Below are 19006 nucleotides of genomic sequence, written 5' to 3'. Positions count from 1 at the left end.
CCCTCTCTCTCTCTCTCTCTCTCTCTCACACACACACACACACACACACACACACACACACACACAGAAGGAAATTCTAGAAATTTTCTAAGCGAGATCTGATCCAGAGAAGCTAGGTGTAATTAACACCAAGTCTGAAGGGATTAATATACAGTGGAAAATTACAAATCAAATCAAACCATCATAAGTTAGGTATTATCAAGACATTTGTATGCATATTGATAGGTCTGTTTTTCTAGAGCAGTGAGCAATAAATTAGATTTGGAGTGTGACCAAAAATATAAAACAAGATTTTATTATTTCATATTGATTGATTGATCAAATGAATGAATGAATAAATAAAATCTAGGTCTGAAGGCTGGGAAGATGAAATGAGATGTATCATCATTGAGGCAGATAGGAATCAGAAGTGGTGAATTCTACCTTCTTTCACCTTTGGTTCTGTTTAAGTCTTCAAAGATTGGGATGTGTCCATTCACATTAGGGAAGACAAATCCATTGAGTCTACAGATTAAAATTCTAGTCTTATCCTAGTAGAAATAATGTTTAATTTGGGTACCGCCCACATGGCCAGTTAAACTGACTCATTCATCAGGTTCATTGTTCTAATTTTGCTCATTGGGAGCTCTGATTTCAGATGGTTATTTGTCTCTTTAGCATACATTCACCAGTATAGGCTTTTTTTTCTTAATAGCATCTTCTCATTTTTTTTATATGATGACATATTCCAGGCTCTTCTTATGTGTTTCCTTTCCCAATCCTAGAACCAGCAAGTTCTTTAATTTCATTTCATTATATTAGAAACACTAAGAACCAAGTGTTTATTGTTAAGTGCATTATAATTGCTTATAAACCCACTAATTTACCACATCAAAGATGTATGTATATCTGTGAATATTTACTGATATGACTATTTGTATTTATAATAAGCAGAATATGAGTTCATCACAATGCCTCCTGAATATGATTTATTACCATATCTACATTTTTACCTTTTCTGCTTATCTGTAAATTTTCATTCCAACAAAAGAAACTTGCCCACTCCATCATCCATTTGCTTAATTTTTCAACCTTCACATTCTTATTTCAGAATCAGAATTGTTGATTTATGTACTAATGAGAAATTACTAGAGTTTAGTGTTTATATGAAATCCTTTTGTTTTCAGTATTAGACTGTACTCATATCCAAAATAACTTATGTCCCTATATTTTCCCATTATCCCTTTCACTGAAGTTATTTTATAAATTTGTAATAGATTTAAATTATCCTACAACATTCTTTCTATTTTCTTGAATTCTCTACTTATAAATTATTTTTAAACAATTGCATACATTAACATTCACCTTCATTCTAATCTTTATTTTGTGTGTATGCTGCTGAAACTTGAAATCACATCTTCACATTTGTTAGGCAGGTACTCTGCCATTTAAGCCATTCTTCCAGCTTTTTATCTTTAGTTAATTTTTAGATAGAGTGTCCTGTTTTTCTTCAGGGATGGTCTCAGAATGCAATCCTTCTTCATTTTCCTCCCAATAGCTCAAACCACCACCATGCCTGGCTTATTGGTTCAAATGAGATCTCACTAACTTTTTAGCCCAGCTGGTATCATATCATGATCCTACCTCAATTTGCCTCCTGAGTAGATAAGATTAAGGTGTATGCCACCATACTTGGCCTTTTTAAAATTTCGACCTGCATATTTTTATTCATCAATACAATTTGTAAGTATAATTTACTATCTTAAAATTCTATTCTTTATTTAGCTTCTTCCTACTTCATATATCTTGAGAAAAACTCTTTGTGATGTTTTTCTATAGTGAGAATGGATTTGCAATAAACTTTGCATACTATTTGGATTCTTTAAAAAAAAGTTAATCGTTATTATAAAGGTCATGTACAGAGGGGTTACAGTTATTTAACTCAGGACAATGACACTTCTTGCCTTTCTCTATCCCAATTTTTCCCTCCCATCTCCACCCACAAGTTGTATAGTCCATTTTCAACATAGTATCTAGTGAATACCACTGCTGCATTAGTTCACCTTTTGTCCCTCTATTTCTGTGGCCCCCTTTCCCCTCCCAAAGACAGAAAAAGGAGCAAACAAGACAAAAAGAAATGCTTTCTATGGTGAGGATGGATTTGCAATAAACCCTGCATGCTTTTTTGGGTTATTTTGTAGTGGTGTTGGAATTAGAATATAGGATTTTGTGCTTGGTAGGCAGGTGCTCTACCACTCGGGCTCCTTTTTTGTGTTGGTTATTTTTGAAATAGTGCCTCACTTTATTCCCTGGTCAGCCTAAGCTGTGATCCTTCTACTTAGGCTTCCCACAGTTTCTGGAAATCACATTCCTGCTGCACTGTGGCCAGTCATTTGTTTCCCCTGTAGCTGGGATAACAGGCAAGTATTACTGCCTCCTGCCATTGGTTGAGAATGGGGTCCCAAGAATTTCTTCTGGCCACAAACAGTGATTCCATGATCTCTGTGTCCTATATTGCTATGATTACAGGTTTGAGTTACCATTCAGAGCAACTTCCTGTGTTTTATTTTTATTAACATGTTTGTGACATGTACCCATCTTCTTAGGTCAGTACAACTACAAAATTTAGAGCCCCTTCTGTAGCCTCATTATGTAGCTTTTAGAATTCCATTTTTATTTATCTTTCGATAAATCTTTTGATTTATCTTTTTATTTAGCTTTGTATTTTTTATCCTTTTTTGCTTCTTTGTATCTCATTTAAGTACTTGCTGCAGACATTTTATTATATATGAACAATTTATAACCATCTATAGTTGTATTTTACCAGTTTGAATGAAATACAAAGGTATTTCCTTTATTTACATCCCTTTACCTATTTATATTAAATTTCTTCCCATGCAATTTTTTTGTCAGTCATGGAGCATGAACTGTGGGCCTGGGCACTGTCCCTCAGCTCTTCAGCTCAAGACTAGCGCTCTACCACTTGAGCCATAGTGCCACTTCTGGCCTTTTTGGTTGTGTTAAAATCATTGTATGATTTGCTGAGTGTTTTCTTGCCTTTGAGTTTGTAAAAATATGGCTCCTGAAAAGCAAATGGTGCTTAAAAAGCACAGTAAAAGTGAATATGCTCAATTTAAGTGTTAAAGTAAAAATTTTAGATTTGTTGAAAGGTAGTATTGTTGAAGTTGGGTGTTTATATGGGAAATATAAATAATTCATAAACAGTACAATACTGAAGTCTCTGTTTCCTGAGCATTTGTGGGTTTCCTAATTGGCAGTCTCCTTTGAACACTATACCATCAGATATGAAGGGTTAACTCTATATCTGAAAGATATTTTTGCCACATATAGAATTGTGAATTGACAGATATTTTTCTTTAAGCACTTGAATAGCATCTTAGTTCCTTTTGTTCTGATGAGAATTTGTTCTCTTCCCACCCACCCCCATAAGTGAAAGTATTGTTTTTCTGTTTTGCCTTTTTTTCTATATTTTTGATTTTGCCCAGTTTTTGCATCCTTTAGCTCACATCTTTTATTAATTGAGATGCGATTTTGGATATTTTTTCTTTGACTAAATTTTTAATTCTGAAATTTTACATTTAAATCTGGTTGGGCATTTTAGAGTATTTTGTTAATAAGATTCTAGGCCATATGTAAACAATTCTTCAGTGATTTTTGACATTTTACTAGCAAGAGAGCAAATGTTACTTGCTACTGATATATGTGTTTGAAGTTAGGATTCCTCAATTGGAATCAATGACCCCTGACAAAGGATGGATACTCTTTATTACTAAGTGGTGTGAGATTTGTGGCTCCCCATAGGCCTCCATGTTTATCACCCTTAACAAAAGTTATAGGAATATTTTATTACTGCTCCTCACTTGGCCTCTGTGATCTAGTTCTCTCACTGAGAAAATTGAAATATTCTCAAAATTTAAATGAAGTTAGAAAACATTATTTCTATAAGAAAATAAACTTCTCTGAACAGTCTCTACAGAAATTATTATAGTTTTCATTGTAGAACTGACAGGAAGCTATTTTGTCTAATTATTTTTAAATTTCAAGTCTTAAAAGGTTCATATACAAATGGAAGTTTTCTATAAGTAAGTGAAAATGCTCTTTTGTTGTTTTGTGTTTGTCCTAATAATCTTGATTATGTACAATTTTTCCTCCTGGGCCTCAACACCCCAGAATCTGATGATTTTTTTTTGGGGGGGGGGGCGGTCTGGGCCTGAACTCTGGGCCTGGGCGCTGTCCCTCAGCTCTTCAGCTCAAGGCTAGCACTCTACCACTTGAGCCACAGCGCCACTTCCGGCTATTTTCTTTTTGCTTATGTGGCGCTGAGGAATCGAACCCAGGGCTTCATGCATGCAAGGCAAGCGCTCTACTACTGAGCCACCTTCCCAGCCCTGATGATGTTTTATGTAAACTGTAGAACCTCTGAGAATTGGGAAGAGTCTGTAAATCATTTATTGAAAGTACTTATGTAAGAACATGGGTAAGAATATCTTACAAATTTGAGTAACTTAATTTTAAAGAACTCTAGTCCTTCAAAATTTAATTCTTGTTTATCCAAATTTGCTTCTTTGTAACTTCCTTATCCACTGATCATATTTTATTATCTGTAATTATAAAAAATGTCTGATCTGTCTTTCAAAGAAAGATTATTCAAATTGCTAATAAATGAAATTATTTCTCAATTTCATATCAATAATAATTTAGATTGAATTGGAAATTGATCCTTCCTTGCTTAGAAATATGACTATCAAGTTATTTTCTGTGAAACATTATTTAATATCACTTAGGGACAGCAACTCTTTTTTTTTTGTCGGTCGTGGGGCTTGAACTCTAGGCTTGGGCATAGGCTATCCCTCAGCTTTTCAGCTCAAGGTGAGCACTCTACTGCTTGAACCACAGCATTACTTCCAGTTTTTTTTTCTAGTGGTTTATTGGAGATAAGAGTCTCATGGACTTTCCTGCCCGGGCTGGCTTTGAACCATGATCCTCAGATCTCAGCCTCCTGAAAGCTAGGATTACAGTCGTGAGCCACCGGCACCCCGCTAGGGACAGCAAATTTTGATTTCATGTTTTAATCAAAATTGTCCAGCATCATAGAGATTACATATTAATCAGCTGCCTCTTTAATTGCTTATGTTATAACAGGCATTTTGGTGTTTGGTTATAGCAGGGTGCTTTTAGCATGGTACTTTGAAGAGATAATATTTAATTCAGAGAAGTATGTATTGAAAATAATAAGTGAACTGGATAGAGAGTATAAATTGGACATGCTGAATGTTCACTATTCATTCAGTCTTAAATAGATTTTTCTACTTTGGAGACAGAGATTTGGAGGGGTACAGTTTGAGGGCAGATTCAAGGTGTTAGTGAGACACATAAATGTAAATACACCTACATTGGAGGTATTGGTAGGAGGACTGTGGTGCAAGGTTGGTCTAGGACAAAAGCTTAAAGACCCTATCTGAAAAATAAAGCATAAAAAGGGCTATGAGTTTGGCCGTGACAGTTTCAAATCCTAGTACTGTCAAAAAAACCCCACAAAACCTTTTTATAATTTGTTTTTTTTTCTGTTACTGGAATTCAAACCAAAGGCTTTGTGTTTACTAGGCTTGATTGCTTGGCTAACATTCTAACTCTTGAGCCATGCATCTAGCCTAGCTATTTGCCAGTTATTTTGGAGATGGAGCCTCATTGGCTCTTCTATCTAGGCTGGCTTCAAATAGCAATCCTCTGGATCTCAGCTTCTGAGTAGCTCAGATTGTAGGCATGAGCCACTGGCACTTGGTTAATTTATATGTTTATATATTTTATTCTTATGTGTTACAAAGTACAGTCATGTTGTAAATTTATTTATGTTCTTTAAAAAATTACTCTGTCCACATCATGTCAGAATTTTGTTCAGCTCTTTTAACTCCTCAAGTAGATTCTATGAAATATAATTATGATTAAATAACAATAACAAGTTCTGAAAAGAGATTAACTGTAAACTTCTTTTTCATTTTTTGTTGGTTGTGGGGCTTGAACTTAGGACCTGGGATTTTGTGCTCAAGGCTAGTACTCTGCTACTTAGAGCCACAGCTCTGGTGGTTAATTGGAGATAAATAACAATAATACAGGGTAGATTTAAAAAAAAAAAACTGCAAGCAAAGATTTAGAAAGATTTTACTATACAGAATTGATAAAGATTGGAGAAGATAAATAGGTTTAACTTGAGTTATACAATATATACTTATTTCATAATGATTATCATCCTTAATGGCATACCTTCTTATTAATAACTTATTGTTTATATAGTTATCACTACATCTGAGTATAAGTGTAAGGAAAATATACTGAACAGATGGAAATTTAGATATTTTCATTGTAATTTTCTTTCTTTCAGAATTACTTACTGTCATCTACCTTTCCAGAGTAAATGGCTCTATGTTGGCACAGAAAGAGGAAATACTCATATTGTAAATATTGAATCTTTCATTCTTTCTGGATATGTTATCATGTGGAACAAGGCAATTGAACTGTAAGTTTGAACTTGTAAATTCTTTTACTAGCTTAAGTATTTTATGTAGTTGTGTAATGTGTATTGAATTTCTCTGTTGGTAATTTGTAATTAATTTGATGATATTAGGCTAAAACAAAACCATAAATATTTTTAAAAGTAGATATGATAAGGAGATATGTGTTTATTTTACTGCTAATAATTTGGATTTATATAAACTCAGATAATAAAATTGGATAATTATACAAGTTATACAGGTAGACCCATTGCAACAATGAGATGTACAAGTCGTTATGTCGAAAATGAACTTTACAACTTTGGTTGGGGGCAGGGGGAGAAGAGGCTTGGGGGGGGATAGGGGAGGATGGGAATGGATGGGAAGGGGAAACAAAGGAGGAGGCTACAATGATTGATATCTTGCCCATGTAATTGTAACCCCTCTGTAAAATATTTTCACAATAAAAAAAGTTATACATGGAACTCATTTCACTGTTTTATGATCAACCTTAGTATGATCCATTTTAGTGGGATTGGATTTATTATTTATTTTGTGCTGGTTCTGAGGCTTGAAATCAAATCCTGGATGTGTTCCTAAGCTGTTTTTACTCATGGCTAGTGCTCTATTGCTTGAGCCACACCTCTGCTTCTGGTCTTTTGGTGATTAAGATGGATATAAGAGTCTCATATATATTCCTACCTGGGCTGGCTTTTCACAATGATCTTCAGATCTCACCCTTCTGAGTAGGATTAGAGGCTTGGGATTGGAATTTTTTTCAATATAAAAATCTTGAGCAGTACATATACCTTTTCATAGCTTTCCCCCCCCCTTGCTTCACTAAAATGCTGTTTTGGGTTCAAATAGAAGGGATTTATTAATCTCTTTCATGTGAACTGTACAGCATTTTTGGATATGTGCTTGAGGCTCATTATCACTTTATTTTTGCACTAATATTTAAGTTTTTACTAATGTGAAATGTTAAGTTTTCCAATTATGCAATGCCATCTTGAAAGAAAACCTATGGCTTGATACTGATCATACTCTGTGGACATGAAAACAAGGAACAGGAGAAAGTCACAGACTTTGGGAACACCCTCCCATAGTGTCTGGATGAAAGATGATCATAATGAGACCCATTAAAAATATAGTTTTTAAAAGGTGGATGGTGAAAGGGGATTAAAAAACAATAATAGATGGAATGATTATGATCAAAGTACATTATATGCATATGTAGGACTACCACATGAGCAGTCCTTTTTACAATTAATATTTTATTTTTTTTAAATTTTATTGTCAAGGTAATGTACAGAGGGGTTAAAGTTATATACATAAGGTAGTGAATACAGAGAAAACCAGGCCGGGCATTGATGTCTCATGCCTGTTATCCTATCTACTAAGCAGGCTGAGGTCTGAGAATTTTGGTTCAAAGCCAGTTCAGGCAGAAAAATTTGTGTGATTCTTCTCTCCAAAAAGAAGTGGAGGTATTCCTCAACTGGTGGACTTCAGCTTTAATTTGAAAAAGCTTATGTCTCAGTACTAGTACATAAAAAATCCAAATAAGGAAAAATTAATAATGACCTTTAAGAATTTGGCTTGGGAAACTGTTTATATTGATGGAAATTAGTGAAAGAAACCAGGAGTTTGAGTACTGGAGTAAAATAATAAATTCGGGTATTTTAGGAATGTTTAGTTATTGATATTTATGACATTCTGTTAATTTGATACGGGAGGATATAGAATGTATGAGTCTGAAGTAAGAGAGATCAGAATTTACATGGTTGTTGAAACCATGAGAATGGATTAAATTGGCCATGAAGAATGTTTAAAAATGAGGTAGGAAACTAGTAGTCAGTGCATCAATTCTGATTCATAGATGCTTTCTTAACCAACTAAGTCTTTACATTTATTCTGCATTGTTAAATTGCAATATGAAAAATTGTGTAGATTTGAAATAAAGCTTGAATTTTCTATCCAAATTTGGATAACACATGCTGAAATTATCCTACTGTAGCATTCTTGCAAATCAGTTATGAACTAAATCTGAATAACAATTCTACTGTAGTTCAAAAAGAAAACTCAGAAATCAAATGAACAAGAGCTTAAGTTTGGAATATAGGGAGTTTATTCTAATATGATTTTAATGTCTTTGAGTAAGGTATTTTACTACTTAGTTTTTACTTACTATTTTGTATTGATTTACAGGTCAACTAAAACTCATCCAGGTCCAGTTGTACATTTAAGTGATAGCCCAAGAGATGAAGGGAAAGTGAGTATTATGCTACTGTTATTCTTGCTTTCATTCTTCCTAAACAAGTTGCATCTTTCTATTATTTTATATCTAACATTTAGTTCATAGCATTTAGTGTTACCTTAAAATTAGTATTTGTTGACTAGATGAAGGAGCAGTGAATGAATGAATGAATGAATGATTCCAATAATGGTCAGTAGTTTCCATTTTTAGGTTTTAGTTTAAAGTCTTAAATTTTAAGCTTTTTTAAAATCTCAGGCATGTCAGTGTTAATTGACTTCATACACTACAGCTTCCTGAAGTTGACTAGCTGTGCCCAGCATCTCTGGTATGTCAGGGTTAATTAACTTCACACACTACATCTTCTGAATTTGACTAGCTATCTCAGCTCCTCATTAATTCTGGGTTTTGAAGGTATGCCACAACATAAGGTGCACAATCTGGTTTCTCTAACAGTTGCCAAGGGGTCAAGTAATGCGACTAAAGTGAGGAGAGAAAACTTTAACTGATGTCAGACGAGAGATAAGGAATAAATTCTTCCTATATTCACCCCATTGGGATGTTCCAAGTCATGTTTTTATCCACATAAACTGTTAGAACTATGCTATATACTGATGAAATACCTGATAAATGACTGTGGTTGCTTCTTCCCATAAATTAATGGTTAGCATAATACTGATTTTTCTTGCTTTTTATTTCTTAGATTTACTTCTCTTTCCCTTCAATTGCAACCTTGAGTTTGTACTTTTCTATGAAAGATTAGCATGTAAGCCTTGCCTCAGTCTTTTTTTTTTTTTTTTTTTTTTTTTTTGCCTGTCATGGGTCTTAAACTCTGGGCTTAGGAGCTGTCCCTCAGCTCTTCAGTTCAAGCTCTACCACTTGAGCCATAGCTTCACATCCAGTTTTCTGGTGGTTAATTGGAGATAAGAGTCTCATGGACTTTCCTGCCCGAGCTGGCTTGGAATCCCAATCCTCAGATCTCAGCCTCTTGAGTAGCTAGGATTACAGGCATGAGTCACCGGCACCCAGCTCTTGCCTCAGTCTTTTATCAGCAGGACTCTGGTTAAGATAATAATCATGATTGGTCTAGATCAAGGACAAGAAGTACAGTCCATGACACTGTTTCCTATTTATTTTAAATGATTTATTAGAACACCACCATTTTCATTCATTAAATAGTATGCCAGAAGTCAAACCCAGGTTTCATTGGGCTAAAAGCAAGATATTGGTGGGATTTCATCCTTCAGGTAACTAGAAAAGAATATGATTTGTTTCAGAGGATCCACATATTCTTGACTTGAAGCTTCTTTTCCCCATTTCTAAAGCCCATTTTCATTCATCTTTGCAGTCTCTTTGTGACATCTTAAAAACATTCTGTACTCTTGGGCAGGGAGTGGCTTAGTGGAAGAGTGCTTGCCTAGCATATATGAAGCCCTGGGTTCTATTCCTCAGTACCACATAAACGGAAAAAGCCGAAAGTAGCACTGTGGCTCAAGTGGTAGAGTGCTAGCCTTGAGCAAAAGAAGCTCAGGGACAGTGCCCAGGCTAGCTTTGAGCAAAAGAAACTCAGGGACAGTGCTCAGGCCCTGAGTTCAAGTCCCAGGACTGGCAAAAACAAAAAACCCATTCTATACTTTTAAGGATTCATGCTTAACTTGGGTCAATCTGGATATTGTAGGACCCTCCTTCCGTATAAATATACAAGCCTTAATTATATATGAAAAAATCTTTGTATAACATAGAGACTATTTTGTGTGTCTTTGGTTCTGGGGATTAAGCACATGCTGTACCACTGAACTATTTTTGTAGCCCATTAGAAACACACTTGAATGTTTTCTGGACTAGGGTGTTGGCATTTGGGGGGAGTTCTTTATTTTGCCCATTAACTAATGGGCAGAGTGCCCATTAATGACTCTAGGGACCCTTTAAGATACCATTAAAATAATTCTTAAGGTCAGGGGCCGGTGGAATCCTAGCTACCTAAAAGGAAGAAATCAAGATAACCCCAGTCCCAGGCCATTGTTAGCAAAAAGTTTATAAGGTCTCATCTCAACCCAATAGCTAGAGCATGCCTATCATCACCAGATACAGAAGCAACTGCTTCCACAGCTCTGGAGGCAGAATTTTGAAACCAAGATGTTGATTGGACCCTGCTTCTTTTGAGGCCTTTGGGAAAATACTTTTCTTTCTTCCATCTCAGATATTCCTTGACTTGTGGCCACAGAGCCCTAGTCTTTGCCATCATCTATGACCACTTTTACTGTGACTCTCTATCCTCTCTACTTTCTTTTCTAATAAGGAAAGCAGTAATTGAATTTAGCCTTGGATTCACTCTAAATCAAGATTGATTTTATCCAATATTTTAAACTAATTAGAACAAAAGACCCTCTTTTCAAACAAGGTTACATTCTGACTTTCTAAATAGACATGATTTTTAAAAAATACTCTTCAGCTACTACAGCTGTGCTAGAGAAATTTATATAGCTAAATCCTGAGAATTCCCCTAAATTTCCTGAACCTTCCAGACTAGTAATTTTACTATTTTTGAGGAAAAACAGGTTCTCTTCTCTGAAAGACTCTGTACTGATCTCACTGTAGATAGATATCTTGCATTTTTGATAGGTACATTTTTTAACTCATTACCTCATGCCAATAGCTAGAATCAGATATCAGATCTCAGTATAACCTAACATAGAAATGTATGTTTTGTCAGGCACTGTAATCCAAACTATTCAGGAGGCTCAGATTTGAGGATTGTAGTTTGAAGTCAGCCTTGGGCAGGAAAGTCTATGAAATTTTTATCTCCAATTAACTACCAAAAAACACAGAAGTAGAGTCGTGGCTCAAATGGTAGGACACTATTCTTGAGCACAAAGCTCAGGGACAGCACCCAGGGCCTGAATTCAAACCACAGGATCCATGGAAGGAAGGGAGGGAGGGAAGGAGGGAGGCAAGGAGGGAGGGAGAAAATTAAGAAAGAAAGGAAACATATGTTTTACTCTACATATGAAGAATAAATTACATATGAAAGAAATAAAATACTCAAGAAAGGAAGGAAACATCAGTTTCACTCTATAAAGAATAAACTACATATAAAGGAAATAGAATACTCATCAAAGGAATCAAGGACTTGTCTAATTCTGTCAGTTACCAAGGGAATGTGTTGGGGGTGTTTGTAATGGCTTAAACTTGGGTACTTCATAGAGAAGAGTTCCTTACATAGGGCACTCATCTGTGACTTGGGATTTAGTGCTTTGGATCTGGCTCCAGTAATTTACTGAGACTATCTCTTTGAAACTTTGACTTAAGATAAATTGTCAGTTTTTGCTACCTGCAAACAGCACAACAGGATACCAGAGCTGAAGAAATGAGAGGGGGCAGGAGAGGAAGGATAGGAAAGGGGACACCAGAGGGTCCAGCACTCACTGGTTTCTGAACCCCAAGTTTGTTTAGTTCAGTACATCTGAGTTGACTACAGGTAGATGCAGAAATTAGGGTATCAATCTTTCTTTTGGTTACATCCATCAACATGAGAAATAGTTTGTATACGTAGTGCTAATTGACTCCCTTATTGTTAGAGAGTAGAGGGAAGTGATAAACATTTTAACATAACACAGAATTCATCCAAGGACTCAAGCTTTTAGTGTGCAAACAGCTCTAAGTTAAGCATATTAAGGGTACCAATTTATGCATTTGTCTTGCCTTGTCCATTTGACCTTTCCAGGATTCAATTCTCAGCCTTCTGAGTACTGTCAAGGCGGCATTCCAACCAGTTCAGCTCCAGGACTCCTTACAGTCAATAGAGATATCAAGGCCTTTTAATATAGTATTAAAGAAGGAGTCAGAGGGACAGGAAGCTAAGAATGTTAAAAATGAATATCCTCTGTATACTGGGATAAGTTGCCTACTATGCTCCTCAGGAGGCTTCGATGTACACTGTCTTTATTTAGTTCTAATAAAGAATGCTTAGGAAAGAAAAATAACATTTGAGAATCTGGGTAGTGCCTATGCTATTTAGGCTTTTGTTGACAGTAGAAGATGATGGCAGAAAGTCAGTCTTCATAATATCTATGATTTTAAAATGCTATAGATTGGTAGATCTGGCACATCTATAACAGGCAACAAGACTACAGAGGCTATGAAGGAATCTGTAGCGATAGCAAATATATCATGGTGTTACTTTTTAAAATAGATTTTTTTCCTCCTGATTTTTATTATCATGTACTATAAAATGTGAGGGGTTTCATTGTGGTATTTCCATATATGCATATACTCTACTTTCATCATACTCACCCCTTCTGTTATTTTCTTTTCCCCCTTCCCACTCCCTCTTTTTGATCTTTTTTTTTTTTTGCAATTTTTAAATTTGTTTCATTCTAGCCTTTTCATACAGACATTCAATCTTATCCCCTTCATTGTCTCTTTTCTCACAATGGCTCCTTCCAGATAGACCCCTCACCCCACTTTTTAATGTCTTTTTTTTTTTTTTTTTTGGGTCCAGTCATGGGCCTGAACTCTGGGTCTGGGCACTGTCCCTCAGCTCTTCAGCTCAAGGCTAGCGCCCTACCACTTGAGCCACAGTGCCACTTCCGGCTTTTTTTCCCTGCTTATGTGGTGCTGAGGAATCGAACCCAGGGCCTCATGCATGCAAGGCAAGCGCTCTACCACTGAGCCACCTTCCCAGCCCCAAATGTCTTTTACATTTTCTTTTTATATAGATTTTACAACTGACAAAAATGAAGTATTTGTCCCTCTGAGTATGGCTTATTTCACTTTATTCATAGTGTACTATTTCAAAAGTTTAATCAAATTATATTTCTTTTCTCAAAGAAAAGAAATGAGAGAGGAACAGAGAATACAAGACTAAGAGAACACAATTGCTATTGATCTCAGTACATCTTAGAACTATAGTTCAACCAGACAGCAGTCCTGAGAGTGGCATATTGGCACTATGAAAGTTCTCTCTTCTTCCTGAACTTTGGTTGCAGTTCAGTGGCCATTTTGAGAGACACCTATAGTTGTCTGCAGCTTTAGGGGTCAATTGTCCTGTATTTAGGAACTCCTAGCAAGGTTATGTGCTGATTCAGGGAGTGCTGGCCTAGAGAGCTGGCCTACTGTCCTACCTCCAGACATTTGAAGATATAAGAAACTGGGATCAGCTAGGAGAAAGCCTGCTATATAAGTGCCACAGATGAAAAAAACAAACAAGTCAAATAGTGTAAGGATTCTATTTTCAACAGGTACTACATAGCTAAAGTGCCCAAATAAAAGAGAACTAGTAGGAGGAATGTGGCTTAGTGGTAGAATGCTTGCCTGGTATGCATGAAATCCTGGGTTTGATTCCTCAGTACCCCATAAACAGAAAAAAACAGAAGTGGGCCTGTGGCTTAAGTGTAGAGTGCTAACCTTGAGAAAAGAAAAAAGAAAGAATCAGCAGCCCAGGGACAGCACCCAGGTCCTGAGTTAAAGCCCCAGGACTGGCCAAAAAAAAAAAAAGTTGCGTAGGTAGAGATCTTTCACTGCTGCACACATACTTGACTTCCTTAGAGGACTAAAACCTATCCTTTAAGTTTACTAAAATATTTTATTTTATTTTTTCCATTTGTTGTCCTGTATTTTCTTACAAAGTTTTAAGACAGACTAGTTGGTTTTTATACTACTTTACATAATTTTGTTTCCCTTCATATTTGTCTCTCTTTTCTTCTTTTAATTTCATAATTTGTCTCATGCCTGCCTTACTTTGTATAATATGAATTTTTTCCAGATCTATAGCCCTAAAAATGACAGAACTTTATTCTTCCTGTTAGGAAGAATAAATAATAATGCCGTTGTTTATACATATATACCACATTTACTTGATCCACTAATCAATTGTACAGTGTCTATGTCATTTCTGTAAGTTGGCCATTTGAATAGTGCTGCAATAAACACACATGTGCAAATCCATTATTATATCCTGAATTATATTCTGTCAGATACATGCCAATAGTGGCTTCTCTAGATCAAAAAAATTTTTTTTAATTTTTTTTATTTTTTTTAATTTTATTTTATTTGTGAACATACTGTACAGAGGGGTTACAATTACATGGGCAGGATAATGTGTACATTTCTTACCAAGCATTGCAGCCTCCTCCTTTTGTTTACCCTTCACGTCCCTTCCCAGCCTCCCCCCTCCCCCCCAATCCCAATCCTTCTCCTTCCCCCCCATTCCCACCCCCCCCCCCGCACCGACATTGTAAAGCTCGTTTTGGACATGACAACTTGTACTTCTCATTGTTGCAACAGGTCCACCTGTATCCTTAAACAACTGGTTTTTCCCCATCTCCTCCTCAAGTTATACTGACATCAAATATAGTGAAAGCAGGGGTTATACTGTGGGGGAGGGACATACAAAGCAACAAAGAAAAAATCTTATAAATGCGTTAGAAACACATGCATGAAAGAAAAAAAACATTAAAATACATATCTAAGGGTTCATTTTCCTGACATCACATTATCTGACCTTTTCCGCTTGACTCATGCATATACTAGATATTGCAAATAAGGGAAACCATGGGACCTATGTTTCTTTGGGCCTGGCTTACTTCACTTAATATAATTTTTTCCAAGCCTTTCCATTTCCTAACAAATGGGGCAATGTCATTCTTTCTGATGGAGGCATAGAATTCCATTGTGTATATATACCACATTTTCTTGATCCATTTATCTACTGAGGGGCATCTGGGTTGGTTCCATATCTTAGCTATGGTAAATAATGCTGCAATAAACATTGTTGTGCTGGTAGCTTTAGTGTGGTCTTGTTTGTAAACATTTGGATAAATGCCCAAAAGTGGGATTGCTGGGTCATAGGGGAGTTCTATGTGAAGTCTTTTGAGGAACCTCCATACTGCTTTCCAAAGTGGTTGAACAAGTTTACATTCCCACCAACAATGAAGTAAGGTTCCTTTCTGTCCACATCCCCTCCAGCATCTGTTGTTGTTAGAGTTCTTGATTTTTGCCGTTCTAACTGGGGTGAGGTGATATCTCAATGTTGTTTTGATTTGCATTTCTTTTATGGCTAGGGATGTTGAACATTTCTTCATGTGTCTATTGGCCATCCTTCTTTCTTCTTCAGAGAAGTTTCTCGTTAAGTCTTTCGCCCACTTATTTATTGGGCAGTTGTTTCTTTGAGGATTTGTTGTTGAGGGGTTTAATTTTTTGAGTTCCAAGTATATTTTAGATATGAGACCCTTGTCTGTTGTATGGCTAGTAAAGATCTTCTCCCAATCCATGGGCTTTCTATTGATCTTGCTAGCTATGTCATTTGCCCTGCAGAAGCTCTGCAACTTTATGCAATCCCATTTGTCCAACCTTTCTTTGATTTGTTGTGTTTCTGGGTCTCTATTCAAAAAATTTCGGCCTGAGCCAAGGAGACCTAGGGTTTCTCCTATTCCATCCTGTAATGTTTTCAGAGTGTCTGCTTTGAGTTCAAGGTCTTTGATCCATTTGGAGTTGATTCTGGTGCAGGGTGATATATAAGGATCTAGCTTTAGTTTTCTACATGTAGTTAACCAATTTTGCCAGCACCATTTACTGAAGAGGCTGTCTTTCTTCCATTCTATTGTTTTAGCTTCCTTATCGAAGATTAGATGGCTATAGGTCTGTAGGTTCATTTCTGGGTTTTCAATTCTATTCCATTGGTCCTGAGGTCTGTTCTTATGCCAATACCAAGCTGTTTTGATTACTATGGCTTTATAGTAGAGTTTGAAATTTGGTATTGATATTCCTCCAGCAGTGTTCTTTCCATTGAGGAGCGTTTTTGCTATTCGGGGTCTTTTATTGTTCCATATGAATTTTTGGATTGCCTCTTCTATTTCCTTGAAGAATGAGGTTGGAATTTTGATAGGTATTGCGTTGAATTTGTAGATAGCCTTGGGAAGTATTGCCATTTTCACGATGTTAATCTTTCCAAACCAGGAGCAAGGGAGGTTTTGCCATTTTTTTAGTTGTGTGTTGATTTCCTTTTTCAAGATTTTAAAGTTTTCATCATAGAGGTCCTTCACTTCTTTAGTTAAGTTAATTCCTAGGTATTTTATTTTTTGTGGGGCTATTACAAATGGAGTTGCTTTCCTAATTTCAGCCACACTTTTCTCATTGTTGGCATACAGAAAAGCCATTGATTTTTGGGGGTTAATTTTATAACCTGCTACTTTGCCAAAGTTTTGAATCAGCTTGAGTAATTTGGGAGTGGAGTCTATGGGATTCTTTAAGTACAAGATCATGTCATCTGCAAAGAGGGAGAGTTTTATTTCTTCTTTCCCTATTTGGATCCCCTTTATGTCTGCATCTTGTCTTATTGCTGTAGCTAGGCATTCTAATACTAGATTGAAGAGAAGTGGAGAGAGTGGGCATCCTTGTCTTGTTCCTGAGTTAAGAGGAAATGGCTTTAGTTTTTCACCATTGAGTATAATGCTGGCTGTAGGTTTGTCATATACAGCCTTTATTGTATTGAGGAATGTTCCATGGATTCCTAATTTTTCCAGAACCTTCATCATGAAGGGGTGTTGGATATTGTCAAATGCTTTTTCTGCATCTATTGAGATAACCATGTGGTTCTTATTCTTGCTCCTATTGATGTGATGAATAATATTAATTGATTTGCGTATATTGAACCAGCTTTGCATCCCTGAAATGAATCCTGTTTGATCGTGGTGTATGATTTTTTGGATGAATTGTTGAAGTCGATTGGCCAAAATTTTGTTGAGAAGTTTTGCATCAATGTTCATCAAAGAAATGGGTCTATAGTTCTCTTTCTTTGATGAGTCCCTACCTGGTTTTGGGATGAGGGTTATGATGGCTTCATAGAATGTGTTGGGTAGTGAGCTTTCTCTTTCAATTTCATTGAAGAGTTGGAGGAGTATTGGTGTGAGCTCTGCTTTGAAGGCCTTGTAAAATTCTGCTGTAAAACCATCTGGTCCTGGACTTTTCTTAGCTGGGAGGTCTCTTATTGCTGTTTCTATTTCAGTGCTTGATATGGGCCTGTTAAGATAGTTTAACTCATCTTGGTTTAGTTTTGGCATGTCAATATTTGCTAGGAAGAGGTCCATTTCTGTCAAGTTCTCAAACTTATTTGCATAAAGTTTTGAGAAGTATTCCCTTATAATGTTCTGAATCTTAGTTGTTTCTGTGGTGATGTTTCCATTCTCATCTCTGAGTTTATTAATTTGGGTGTGTTCTCTTCTTTTTCTGATAAGATTTGCTAAGGGTCTGTCAATTTTGTTAAGTTTTTCGAAGAACCAACTCTTTGTTTTGTTGATTCTTTCTATAGTTTTTTGGATTCTAATTCATTTAATTCTGATTTAATTTTGATTATTTCTTTCCATCTACTGGATTGGGGTTTATCTTGCTGCTCTTTTTCAAGGAGGTTTAGATGTGTCATTAAATTGCTAGTTTCAGATCTCTCCAATTTGTTGATGTAGGAGCTCAGAGCTATAAACTTGCCTCTGAGTACTGCCTTTGCTGTGTCCCAGAGGAGCTGGTAATTTGTGTGTTCATTTTTGTTGAATAGCATGAACATTTGAATTTCCTTTCTAATCTCTTCCATGACCCACTCTTGGTTCAGCAGTGTGTTGTTCAGTCTCCATGTGATACCGGACTTTCTTTGGTGGCTTTTGGTGTTGAGTTCTAATTTTATTCCCTTGTGGTCAGAGAGAATGCAAGGTATAACTTCAATGTTTCTGAGTTTAGACAAGTTTTCTTTGTGGCCTAAAATGTGGTCTATTTTAGAAAACGTTCCATGTGCTGCTGAGAAAAACGTGTATTCTGATGCTGCTGGGTGAAATGTTCGGTAGATGTCTGTTAAGTCTAGTTGATCTATGCAGTTGTTTAGATCTGCGGTTTCTCTGTTGAGTTTTTGCTGAGTTGATCTATCTAGTGGGGAGAGTGGTGTGTTAAAATCCCCAACAATTAATGTCTTTGGATCTATATGGGATTTGAGGGAAAGTAGTGTTTCTTTGATAAATTTGGGTGCTCCATTGTTTGGCAAATAGATATTTAGAATTGTAATATCCTCCTGAAGGAGAGATCCTTTAATTAGTATGTAGCGACCTTCTTTATCTCTTCTCACGAATTTTAATTTGAAGTCTATTTTATCTGATATTAGGATTGCAACTCCTGCCTGTTTATGGGGGCCGTTTGCCTGGTAGATTTTGTTCCAGCCTTTAACTTTGAAAATGTGTTTGTTTTTATGGGCAAGATGTGACTCCTGCAGGCAGCAGATAGAAGGGTC

The 19006-nt window shown here is 36.2% G+C and overlaps 1 protein-coding gene across 6 annotated transcripts in view; it reads left to right on the top strand.

Moving 5' to 3' along the window:
- The window catches only part of Stxbp5l (syntaxin binding protein 5L), a 195335-nt gene that overhangs the window by 67483 nt on the left and 108846 nt on the right, over nt 1–19006 (top strand). For all 6 annotated transcript variants that reach the window (XM_070030125.1, XM_070030124.1, XM_070030123.1 and 3 more), the window contains exons 6-7: nt 6380–6514; nt 8694–8757. In XM_070030125.1, the coding sequence (XP_069886226.1) occupies nt 6380–6514; nt 8694–8757 (199 nt within the window). The remainder of the gene's footprint in view (nt 1–6379; nt 6515–8693; nt 8758–19006) is intronic.

This window comes from Dipodomys merriami, unplaced genomic scaffold (genome assembly GCF_024711535.1).
Source record: "Dipodomys merriami isolate MVZ:Mamm:240054 unplaced genomic scaffold, mDipMer1.0.p SCAF_2, whole genome shotgun sequence".
Classification (NCBI taxonomy): Eukaryota; Metazoa; Chordata; class Mammalia; order Rodentia; family Heteromyidae; genus Dipodomys; species Dipodomys merriami.
This window is presented reverse-complemented; position numbering and strand designations above follow the sequence as displayed.